This window comes from Pelecanus crispus, chromosome 6 (genome assembly GCF_030463565.1).
Source record: "Pelecanus crispus isolate bPelCri1 chromosome 6, bPelCri1.pri, whole genome shotgun sequence".
Lineage (NCBI taxonomy): Eukaryota > Metazoa > Chordata > Aves > Pelecaniformes > Pelecanidae > Pelecanus > Pelecanus crispus.
This window is the reverse complement of record NC_134648.1, coordinates 1,392,027-1,404,710: the sequence shown is the minus strand read 5'-3', so window position 1 is coordinate 1,404,710 and position 12,684 is coordinate 1,392,027. Positions and strand designations below refer to the sequence as shown.

Genomic DNA, 12,684 nt, shown 5'->3' with positions numbered 1-12,684 from the left:
CCTTGCCCCATGGTAGTGCTGCCAACCATGGAGATAACTAGCACGTCCAGCATCTTCCTTTCAGGCTTCAGAGCAAGCGGGCACACTTTCAGGAATGTGACATTTTATGCTTTTGTCCCCCGCATTTTAACTTTCTTTTTAAACTGGTGCAAATCCAGAAAGGTGCCATATGTTGCAGCAAAACACAACACATCTCCCACCTGCCTTGTTGGACTCTGCTGCCCAGCCGAACAAAGCAGAGGTGAGACATAGGCAATCTGAGCAAACCCAAGAGCAGCTCAGGAGCTGAGCGCTATATAGGCAGGTAGAGAGCTAGCCACGCACATCGTAGATCCGGGCACCTTTGCTTAGAGTAATTTGCCCCTTGCTGAATCACATGCTGTCATGGAGAGATGTGTAGCCTCAAGGACAGGGCTCTCCCATTCCAAGGCTGGGATTTCAATGAAACCCAGGTATCTTGTCATACTGGGCATGGGGAGGTGCATACTCCCTGCTCACAGAGCGAGCCTTATAGAGAGTGGTATAGCCCGTTTGCACACACAGAGGCACTGGGAAGTCAGCAAAACAGAGAGTAAACATGGCTTTTCCCTCTGTTTTGTGCATTGCTTTAAGCACAAACCTCCGAAAGGGAACATGAGGGGCTGGCATGCTTCTGTGACACTGGGTTTATTCCAAGACAAGGACTGCTCCCTACGCTGTTCAGGGTTTGGGAATAATAACTGACTCCACCTTGCGGCTTGGGAGTGGGGTAGGTGTTTTTCTGAGGTCCCCTGGCCATATGGGACTGTGATTTTCCTTCTCCCTTCCTCTCCCAAGCCCACCTACAGCTGCCCCTGCTCACCCCTTCCTCCCATCCCACTCTTTCCTTTTGCAGCCAAAATTACAAAATCAGGTGGTAAAGATTAAAACCACTCCTGAAACCATCCTGTGCAAGAAAGGAACATTTAGAAGGCTAAATCCTCCAATCCCCTTATTCCAATTAGGGTCCTTTCTCTTACGGACCTGGGAGCGGTGCAAGAAAATTACTCCAGTCTGCTCTCAGTAGGTAGCAGCGTCATGGTCAGTTCCTTGGCATGGGGAAGGCTCACCTGCAAACATACAAGAGAAAATCTCCACTACACACATGGACTCACACACGTACATATTAAAAAAGAAAAAAAAGAGTGGGGGAGGTAGAAGTTCCTGAACACCCTGTAAGCTGATTAAAGGGTATTTTACTTTTACGTAGGAAGGATTTAGCCATGCAGTTCCTAGTACCATCTGACCTCAATAAACTCCCATGCCACCGGTGGGTGCTGCCATTGGATGGGGTCACAGCCGGTGCCTGGGCTTCTCGAAGGTCAGCTGCACCTAGACAGCTTCATCAGGACTTGTGACACCATCACTGGACGTGTAAGGTGGATGAGATGGTCCTGCCCCAACCTTCTCAGCCTGTCTTGACCCTTGTGCACTTAGCCATCTCAAAGCCACAGACCTCAAAGAGAGCAGTGCAGAGGCTGTAGGAGCATTTTGGGATGTGTGTTTTGGCCACCAAGGTGTCTCCATGAAGAAGAACAGCCCTGGCAGATCCTGTGTTGCTGCAGTAACACAGCTGGGGTCTGGACAGTGGGCAACCTGGCAAGGGATGCTGCTTTGTAAGGGTTGCCCTCGGTAAAGAGCAAACCCAAAGGCTGGATGGCCTTTCTTGGTCCAAGGCAGGAGCAGCAATGTCCACATGACACTGCAGCAGCATTTATCCAGCCTGTTCTTAAAGCTCTGTGGAGATGGAGTCTGAATGCATCCACACTGCTCCTCCAGCCAGGTCTTTTCTGATCTCCTGTTACAATTTCTTTGAAGGATGAATGGGAATTTCTCCCCTTCAAAACTCAGAATGACCCCCCAGAGCCTTGTATGCTGATTTTTGAGAATCTGCCTGCATCCTTCTTGTGCTGTGGGATACCTAGCTTTATTATGAAACCCCCTCTTTTTCAAAATGCAGTTTCTTGGGTTTTTTTCCTCCAATGTAGAAAAAGGCCAGGCTCGTGTGCTCTCCTTAAGTATTGTCAAATTGGGGGCTAATACATTTAACATAGTTATAAGATGCTGCATTTCACACTGCAGATTTGGTGACCCCTCCCTCCAGCTGTAAAGAGGAGAAAAAAGACCTTCCTCTGTACCACTCTCAGCTTTGATGCCTTTGGAATGGGTCAACTTGTGTGCACTAGCCATCAGGTACCCTATAACGCAGACCCTCGGTGTCAAAGGGGAGATGGCCCCTCTGTTTCGTAACCTTTGCTCGCTGCCACGCACAAGGGCGTCCCCAGCCAACAGCACGCGGCTGCTGTAAATAGCCCTTGCGCCCATGACAACTGGATTTACTTAATGCAGCTCACCACAGGTCTCTCCACGCGGTGCATGCCAGTCGGTGTCAAGCCTAAGCGCAAGTGACTGCACAAAGATTGAGCGGGGTGGCTTTGCACCTGGCAGCGTCCTCAGGGCAGCTCACCTCCCGCTCAGGGATGGCCCCAAGGCTTACAGACCCCTTCTCCCTCCTGCTCCAGGGCCTCTCTCCCTGCCCTCCTCAAGGAGCATTGATGCACAGCTGCAGCGCTCCTTAGTGTTACCTGTTTGTGGCACTTTGCTATACATCCTGTAAAACAGTGTTCTGTCCCATAAACGGGTAAGTCATGGCAGCTGGTGGCAAGGATCAGTTCAGCCCCGACTTCTTGCAGCTTCAGCTATGACGGCTGTGCAAGGAGCAGGGATCAGACGAGGGCAATAATTTCCTTTTTCTTTGTCATTCTTGGAGTCAATGATGGGGAGCTTTTCTCTGCAGTGATGCTGCACAGAGATGATGGGCTAGATTACAGTGGTTAATGGATGATTTAATCACGCATTGTTCCTGCTGGATGCAGGCAAGGGGAATCTCCACTCTCACTTTGAATGCTCACACAAATGGAGAATGGGAAAAGCAAGGTGCAAATTCACGAAGCTCCATTCAGCTGATACTGCTAAGCAGTATTGTTTATCACTCCTGTTTCCATAATGTCTCCTGATGGGAGTTTAATGTTAATTCTGGTTAAAGGAGAATCAGATATTGCTTCGGGACTGGGGATTTGGTTTGGGCTCCAGTCTGTTCAGGTGTAAATTGCAGCTTGCAAAAGCTCTTGAGTTTCCTTGCATGGTCCTGAATTTCCTCATCAGGGGCCTCAGGACCTGCATTTAAGCTCAAGCCCGTGGTTGTCACCTGCGTTATGTTGCAGCAGTGCTGGGCATGGCCACACGCTTTTCTGTCCCATCACCTTTTCACTCCCCGCCACTGTTGCTGCAAGGCGGAACCTAATTTTTGTTGCAAAGCAGATAAAGCCGGTTACTTAGTTCATGTTCTTCCAGTCCCCAGCAGCTTTTACTCTCCTGTTACTCACCCTCTGCTGCCATCACGGGGCCACGTTGTCATTGCAACCTCTCCTGTGTGCCGCTTATGTAGACCCATTTAGATTCCCGTAGCAAACTGTGTTCCCCCAAGAGCTTGAGGGCATTTCAGACCCATTGAGGTTATTTGCAAAGGAAAGGAAATCACATCAGTCATTTTTAGCTTCTTATATGTTGTTTACCCCTTTTTTTTTTTAGAAACTTTTTTCCTCCTTGCCTTGTTCCTACATGGTCTTTCTCAGTTGTAGATGTTTGGCAACACCATGAGCCCAAGTTGAAGCCAGCCACCACCAATGCAGACATAATATATTAATACAGAAAATATAGAATCATAGAATCATAGAATCATCTAGGTTGGAAAAGACCTTTAAGATCATCCAGTCCAACCATTAACCTACACTACCAAGCCCACTCTAGACTAATCAAGGGTAGACCAGACTAAACCATATCCCGAAGTGAAGATTTAAATGCAAAGAACAAAAATACAAGAATTGCAGATGTCACTAATGTCACTGGGGGCTCCCAAAGCAGGGCTGGGTGCTCAGGAGACCTTTCAGCTGCCATGGGTGAAGGATGTGACTCACAATGCATCTTCACCTGGTTGTACAGAGAGGAAATGCATTGAGTGAGGCCGTAACACTACAGAAAGTTGTGTCAGAGCGATGGTGGGAGGGCTGCAGGAGGAATGACAGCACTAACGCAGCTGAAGAAAGCAGTCGTTACAGAAAGGAGAGGAAAATGGTTGGGAAATGCCTGGACATGTGCAGGGATGTCCTGCACTGTCTCAGCAGAGAAAATGGGCTCCTCTGTCCAAGCGCTGGCCATGGCACCTCTCAGTCCTCCTGTCCTGGAATGGGGAGACTTTTCACTGCTGTTTCTCCTGCTCCCTTTTGCAGGGGTCCGGCAGCAGCCTGCAGTCACATGCAGTAGTGCTGAGGCTTGCTGCTAATCAGTGTGTGGGTTATTCTTCCAAGGGAAAGATGATGGGGAGAATCAGGCCCCTGCAGCCCTCTAGTCATGGGGATGCCCTTTGCTTTTCCAAAGAAAAAAAGATAAGTAGACAAGAAAAAGTGTAATATAGCTCCTATTTCTCCAGTTGGAAGATAATAAGATTTATTTATAACGATTAATCCTTCCAAGCTACTTTATACAACATAAAGAAGGAGAGAAAGGACGTAATCCTATTTTCTCCATTTCCATATCACCTTTTGAGAGCAACCAGCTCGAAACCCCAGCAAAGGCAGGGAATATATTCAGGATGTTTTCTGTGCATATATAAGTATGCTTCTTTCTTTGAAGCTGTGATACAGTCTATTTTCAGCAGACCTTTCCCAGGCATGACTGTGAAACCACAGCTTGAAAAGTATTGTCCCTTCATGCAAAAGTCAGCCGTCGTTCTACTCATCACACAATGTTTGCCCTAAAAAAGTGACATGTTGTTTAGCCAAATCGCAGGTACACACATACACTCATTGACTCTTCCTGGCATTGCAAACGAAACCCAAGCCAGGATTAAAAAAGAACAGAAGATTAAACTCCTATCAAGAGGTAATTAAAGCCAGAAGAAGAGATAATGATGTCAATCACAATGAATCAATCGGTACAAGGATGTTTGTCCAACAAATTACTGTCATTATACACAGAAGCAGGAATTATTACACATCAGCAGAAATACAGTCCATCAAACTGCTGCAAATGACCTGATCAGGTTTAGAGAGTAATTAAAAGGCCATTCCAGCCTGGATGCATTATTTGCTGTTAATCATGATTACTCATATTCATATATTTACCTAAATAATTGCTTCTGATAAGGGCTGCAGATTTATAGGGGGCCACGGAGAAGAGTGGGCCAGTGGTGCATCGTAGCTGTGAGACAGCGGAGAGCCCGGAGTGACCACAGTTTGGTGAGTACCGCTGTGCTGACATGGTCAAGCTGGATGGGCTGCCTTTTCTCTTATTTCAATTTTTGGGTGGTGGATTTCAGGCCTCTGTGATGCTTTGCTGAGCCATTGCCATGAGGCCATCCATCTCCTGAACAGCAGTGCTGGTCATATGTGGGGTTTTCCTCCTCTGGAGCAACCAGAGGAAAGAACGGACCGCAAACAGCAGCTGGACCAGATAGCTTCCAGAAATACACAGTCTTTAGTTTTAGGTAGAGCACAATGGATAGGCAGGAGCAAGAAGGTGTGCAAACTGGCTGTGTACCAGCCTTTTTGGAAGCTCTCCTAGCGGTAGTGCTCCTGCAGGGTGATGGGAGCCTTGATTCAGCAGAGCCTTTGGGTGCAATCAGACATTTCAGCAGTAGGATTTGTCTGCTGGAAGGATCTGAGACGCTCCCAGGTCCTGGGCTGGCTTGGTGCACACTTCATTCAGCTAAAGGTCCCAGCTAGCTAAGGAGTTTGCATTTATTGAAAGCCAGCATCTCTGGGGAAGACAGTAAAAAGCTCGGAGGTATCTTAAGAAGGTTAAACAACTCTACTGTGATCACACTGAAGACCTGCCTCCTCCCTGGGGCCTGACTGATTAAAAAACCAATGCAATACATCATTATTTATACACAGGAGAAGTTCCCTAACAGCCATTACTGTTCCTAGCAACTTCAGCAAACAAATATGATCTGCACAGGGAAGACAAAATTATCGCCAGAAAGGGAAAAGACAAGTCAATCCATTTGATTAGTAACTAGAAAGGTTATGAAGAGAGGGTAAAATCTGGAGCTAGGGATGGGGTTTAGAATGGGTTCTTAAATGTGGTGCTCCAAGACAAATGCCAGCCCAGGGTTGGCACAGGGAAGGCCAAAATTCTGTGGTGGGATCCAGGCTGGGGGTCCCAGCATTGTGTGGCAGGTATTGTACAGACTGAAGGACAGACTCAGGATCCAGGTTTCCCTTCCCTGAAGGGTGGTGTGCTCTGGTTTTGGTGGCTGTTTTCAGCTCTTTCCTGTCCCTCGGCTGCAAAGCAGTACTGTGGAGTCTGTTTTGTTTGGCCTCCAATAAGAAACTGATCTTTGAAATGTCCTACTTGTTTTACTTATTCCATCCCTCTTAAAGCCAGTTCAGGCAGGAAAACACGACACTAAAGCATCAGAAGTGTGTGTAAGATGAAACTTATGGCTCCTTAACCATGCAAAACCTCTCACCTGTCAGCTCTGCAACCCCCATTAAATATTTGTGCAGTGTCTTACAGTGAATACATTTCTGTATAAATCCCCCACTCTTGCCCTTCCTCCTCTTGCCTCTCCTCATCTTGCAGTATCTCTAGAGTAGCAAGCAGTCCCAGAAGGGCTGCTAGAAAGTGTTCAGGAAACACTGACAGTCCTTTAATGCTCTTTGTACTGTCTAGTTTCAGACTAAAATAAAACCAAAGTGGGAGGACTTTGATTTTGGGTTTGCAAGTTTCCAGGATAGCAACTAAGAAAGCAAGGTTTGCTTCTTTGCAGGAAGAAGGCAGGTATATTATAAATTACAGATATGGCTCCTGTGTAATCCTTGGGGAAACGTGAGCACCTTCTTGTAAAGGCGCATACGCATCTTTGCAGGCATAGGGCTGCAAAAAGAGCCTGGAAATAAAAGGAAAAAACATGCAATGGCTTGTGATAAACAAAATGTGCTTTTCTTTTCTTTTTATTTTAGTAAGAAAACAAAATATGAAGTTCTGCTGCTACTGACGATGTGTGTTATTCTTTTTTTCCTTCTTGAAAGATTAGAGAATAGGCAGATATGGGCACACACAAGAGCCCTTCTCTTCCCCTGTGTATAGATGAGCTTTTATTTGGTACATGACATTTTTTTTGTCTGAAAAAACCCAAACAGATTTCTCCTGGGCATCCTCTAGGTATACTAATAGGTGTCCGTGGGGGATGTTTTCATGGGTGCTTTAAATCCTCCCCCTGAAGGCTCAGCTCTCAGAGATTTATAGAAGAATGGGGTTTAATCCATGGTGTTGTGACGCTGATGGATTAACTCACATGATACCTCCCTGCATATTCAAGGCATATTATCCTGACTCACAGCAAAACTCCAGCACAAACATCGTCTCACACAGCCAACCTCAGACCCGTGCTCCAGGACTGCATGGATGGTGGGATAATGACTACAAACAACTTCCAACTAACCGGCGACATGAATGATTTGAATTGTTCATCTTCTGTATTTGAAAGAAATATTATCTTTGCTGAGAGGAATTTCTGTCTAATTTCGTTGTAGTGGTGTTATTTATATAGCAATGTCTTCTGTGTAGCGTGTGAACTGTACCAGACAAAGACCAAGGTCATTTGTTCTGCTGCTCGTAAAACCTTGTGCTTTAATTCAGGAGAGAACATGGTTTCCTTGATGACTGGTCTGTGGCAACTAATTATTCCCATGATTGTTCTATCACACTTCTCTGCATCTCTTCCATCCCGGGAGAGGTAAGCATTTCTTGTGCCTCTGCTTCCTTTTTCTCCATGGCTTTTTGTTCAAAAAGCCTGCTAGCTATAAAGTCAGCCTTTTATCTCCCTTCCAGAACTTGCAGCTGCTTGGCTGTTGGATTTTTTTTCTTCCCTAAATTTATTTAGTTAAATGAGTGCAAATGTTGTAAATATTTTTTCTTGCTTAAGAGTGGAAACATTGACTTGATTTAATTCAGGAGAAAAATCAGGACCCCAAAAACATCAAACTACGGTAAAAAAGACACTCTTGAGTACGGTAAAAAGGACACTCTTGAGTCTGTTTTCCCCCTACGTACTTATACAGGCTGATAGAGGTGGAAGCTTCAGTTTCAAATAACCTAGTCTCATGAAAATATAACCACAAATAGTTAATCTTGTAAGTTCACCAGTTCACAATCTTGTGTGTGAGACTTCGTCATGGTTGTCTCTTCTCCCACGTGTGCAGGGGCAATTAAAGCACAGAGAGACTAAAGGATTTATGCTGGAAGAGGACAGATCTGAGAGTCCCTTGCAGCCCTTCCATGGCCACAACCAGTGCCCGGCCTGGCTTCCTTAGCACTGTACTGGCATAGACAGACAGACAGACAGACAGACACACAGAGTCCCTCCAGAAGCTGGACCCCAGACCTTTTATCCTACCCACTGGCTAGTCTGGTTTGAAGTTTAATAGCTCTGGTTGAACCTCACTGAGGCTTTGAGCACTTCTTTTAATGGCTTGTCAAGCAGTCACCTGTGAGTGCTGGGCTTTGGTACTGCCACCAATATCTGCCTGTTCCTCAAGGTTTGTGTACCTGGGTGTTTAATTAATTTATTACTTCTCCAGTCTCTTGTCCTACTCTTCTGTGCTGAATCTGTGTTAACCTCACATTCCCATATCCTTATGGTAAGGTGATTACATTAGTAAGAAGCAAGTGCAGGTAGTTTTTCTGTGTGATGGATAACAAAGATATTTCTTTTAAACTCCTACAAGATTTGCCTTTTTTTGGTGAAACTTTGCCAAATTGGCACAAATTCTTGCCCGTCTTTGTTTGGGACCCTCTTTCCTTGAGGGAACAGTTTTAAATGCCCGTTATTCTCTGGTCTTAAAACCATGCCTTTCCACCTCTCTCTTCTCTTCAAACCTCCCAGGACTGAGAGACATGCTGATGGGCTCTTCCACAGTGAGCTCAGCAAGATGAATGGCAATGCCTACGTGCAGCAGCTAGTCAAGCACCTGGTAGGCCTCAAGGAGAGGTAAGGACCTGCCAAAACCACCCTCCTGGGGCGTGGAAGTCTCCAGCAGGAGATGGGATCCCAGCAATGAAGGGGATGCCCATGGCGCTGAGGTGTCTCCGGCTCCAGAGCCAGCCTGAGCACTGGCCTCATCCAGAAGATGCCCAAGATGAAAGGAGGCAGAAGAGGAGAAGGGGAGGGATATGGGGCTCCTTGGTGGTGGGAAGAAAGAAATTTCTATCTTGTGATTCTTGTGATGCGTTCCACATCACATGGCTGGGATGAGCAGCCATTGTACCGTATGTTCCCTCACGCAGGTCCCAGAGGCACTCAGATGGTCTGTTTACCAGTGAATACAGCAAGATGAGAGGAAAGGCTCAGGTTCAGAAATTCATTCAAAATCTCATAGGCCACAAGCGCAGGTAAGAGCTCTGCTTCTTGGGGAATGGGAAGGCAGCCTGGGCCATGCAGGCTGCAGGGAGGCAGGTCTGAGCTCCAAGGAAAGGGGGGTGGTTTGGAATGCATGACCAGTGGTTTGGAAAACTCAAGACAAAGGCAAGCGGGCTGGGGCTTGGTCTCCTCCCCCTAGGCTGTGCCTGGAGCTGCTGTGCAATAGCAGAGACATCCCATCAGCCTGCCCTGCCTGTCACAGCAGGCAGAGCAGGACGCAAACCTTCTCACTGAGGCCATTTCTAAGCATAAACCAACATTATCTATTGCACATGCATATCAAGCTTAATCCACAGGACACAAAACTTTACATCAGAGCACAGCCTGGGATTTTTTTGTTTGCATTTTGGTTTAGCCTTTTGGGGAAAGTTGTAGGTGATTTACCTACTTCAAATAAAGCACCTGACAAACTTTTTGCAGATAAATGGGCTCTGTAACAGAATGAGGAAGACCTCTGGATTTCATGGTCCCCACCTGTGGCTCTGACTGCCAAACTGGGCAGGCTTTAGCCATAATCATATATATGGCCAATATGGGGTCTTTCATCCAGCCAAAATACAAGGCCACTAGCTCCCACTGAAGCCACATATATGAGCACATCATCAGTTACAATACGTGACGCGCTGTGATACAACTCACAACTGCTGCTGCCCTTGCCACTGGTGTGTTATGAAGGGACAACATTGCCTGGAGAGGTTTCCTTCAAGCTTGGTCCCTTCTTCAAGGCAGAGGCACAGCACATTGATTCCTTCCCATCTGTTCAGGGTGCTTTGATATTTTCTGGGACGTGCACCACTAACAGAAAATCCTGGGAGATGCAGTACATTTTTAATTTCTAAATGCTGGAAAAAGGTATATATCCATGGGTGGAAGGACATGCCAGTACTGGGTAATGAGGCAGAGTGCAAGTCCATATTAAAACCTGTCCCTTTGCCAGCCAGAAAGCATCTGAGCCTCATTTGAAGAGGGTGCTTCTCTTTCTTCCTGCACAGCTACGGCGACAGTTGGCAGGTTAACAGAGCATGGACCATGGGGCAGGTCGGTGGGGGGGTGAACCTGCCTTCCAGACAGCGGTGCTGCTTTGCAGCTGTGGTGGTTACACTGTTTTGGGGTTTTTTTTAATTATTATTAATTTTCTTTATCTAAACCAGCTCTCCAGGCCCAGTCAATACAGATGTGGAGGGGAGAGAGGAAGAAAACAGCCATGAGGAACTTTGCTTTATGTGGCTGTATCAGAGTTTTCTAAACACCAGGTAGGTGGGACAGATTTGTCACCTCTGTGGCCCTGATCACCGCAGTATTGAAGCCAAAAGAGGACTTTCAGTAACTTGTAAGTGCCCAGTTTTTGCCCCAAGCACAAAAGTCTGATGTAATGCAGATCAGATGGGCTCATCTGATAGCCTCAAAAATAGTTTTGTACCTTCTGTCACTGCTAGCAACCACACTCCCAGGGGTGGTTTGCAGAGCTAGAAAAGCAAATGCTTTAGTCTAAGTGCAAGGTGGCATGCGACTGTGTGCAATCTCAGTTGATTTCCATGCCCGCATTCACGGTAATCTCTATTTCTATGTGCCAAGCCCACCTGGCACTCAGTTTTGCCTTACCTAAAGCAAAGCTGGCATTGATCTACAGCTAAGAAGTGCCATATAAAAGCCAGTCAGTAAAAGCAGTAAAACCCAGGGAAATGAAATAATGTATTTTGTTTTCAAAAAACGTGTAGACGTGGCACTTTGGGACACAGTTTAGTAGGCATGGTGGTGTTGGATTGGCGGTTGGAGTGGTGATCTTAGAGGTCCTTTCCAACCTTAATGATTCCTAGTTTTACTTTTATTAAAAAATAAGCCAGCCACCAAGCCAGGAAACATGAAATTAAAATAAAATAAAATAAAAAAATAAAATAAAATAAAATAAAATAAAATAAAATAAAATAAAATAAAAAGATTCTACCCTGAATTGGTTTAGTGATGGACTTGGTAGTGTTAGGTTAATGGTTGGACTGGATGATCTTAAAGGTCCTTTCCAGCCTAAACAATTCTATGATTCTATGAGTATCTTTTTCTAATCATAGAGTTGTCATCCTGGACTGAAACAATTGTTCATCCCATTTGGAAACCTGATCTAACAGCTAAAATAGAAAGCCTTTGCTACCCTGTCTTGATTCAGTTATTGATTCAAACACACAGCTCAGGATGGGCTGTCCCAGCATCTGGACATTGTCTCTTCCTAGCGACCAGCCACTTTCAATTAGATATCTCACTGTTAAATCACTAAAATTAGGAGGAATAAGCTGGCCCTTAGTACCTCTCGTCCACATTGCCTAGACTAAATGGGGATGATAACACCAATAGGCTTGCCTGTGCATTTGTGGGGTGCCTGCCTGCAGGCAACCATGATCTGGGTCCCTCTATCATACATCTGCTCCTTGGAGTCATCTTTGAATTTTACAAGGTGGCCTTGTCATGCTTCCTGCACTCCGCGTCCTCAGGAATAACAATCAATCATTTTTTTCCGTCCCAACAGCCACTCGGACAGTGATGCCAGGGAGGCTGCTGCAATTACCAGCCAGTACGTTTGCCCCATCTCTAAGGAGCTGGTTGCAGAGATGAAGGAAGATACAGGCCGTTTCAACTGAAGGTGAAGGCAAATAAACAGCCAAGGAGATGGCTTTGCATGTATGTAGCCTTGAAAATAAACAAGGAAGCTATTGAATTTGCTTAGGAAAAAATCTTGAGATGAGCAAATAAAAGAAAATTCTAGAAAGCAGCCAAAACCCAACAAAACCTTTTCGATTATCAAGAGTGAAATATATGTTAGTGCAAACTGGTGTCAGTAGATGGAGCCTGAATGAAGCACATCACTTCCACTTTGTGTTAGCATCTGGCTGCCTGCTTCTGAAGTCAAATAAAGATTTGTTAGCTATGCCCGTGCTTTGGCTGTTCTTTGGGAAACGGCAATAAGGGTGGGATCGTTACTAGATGTTGGACCATTAGGAGGGCGGGGGGGGAGAAGTATTTTGCCAGGCTTTCTCCACCGGAGGGGATGTTTGCCAGGCTTCCCCCACATAAGGCATGCTGGGACTAGCTGGAGTCCCTGGCCACATCTTCCGTGGCTGGGACTCAGCACTGCTCACAATCCAACTGTACAGAGAAGCCAGCATCGGGGCCTCCATTTAGCAGAACCTTAG

General features: G+C 46.0%; 1 protein-coding gene across 1 annotated transcript; it reads left to right on the top strand.

Annotated features, from left to right (window-relative positions):
- Window positions 1–7,730: 7,730 nt before the first annotated feature.
- On the top strand, window positions 7,731–12,132 carry SCT (secretin). Its single transcript, XM_075712208.1, has 5 exons — window positions 7,731–7,819; window positions 8,969–9,073; window positions 9,370–9,474; window positions 10,654–10,755; window positions 12,021–12,132. Exons 1-5 carry the CDS (start codon window positions 7,731–7,733, stop codon window positions 12,130–12,132), a joined length of 513 nt encoding a protein of 170 aa, XP_075568323.1.
- The last annotated feature ends 552 nt before the right edge of the window (window positions 12,133–12,684 follow it).

Coding starts and splice junctions, on each gene's coding strand:
- SCT (XM_075712208.1), top strand. CDS start 7,731: ATGGTTTCCTTGATGACTGGTCTGTGGCAACTAATTATTCCCATGATT. Junction 9,475..10,653: donor CTCATAGGCCACAAGCGCAG/GTAAGAGCTCTG, acceptor TATCTAAACCAG/CTCTCCAGGCCCAGTCAATA. Junction 10,756..12,020: donor CAGAGTTTTCTAAACACCAG/GTAGGTGGGACA, acceptor CCGTCCCAACAG/CCACTCGGACAGTGATGCCA.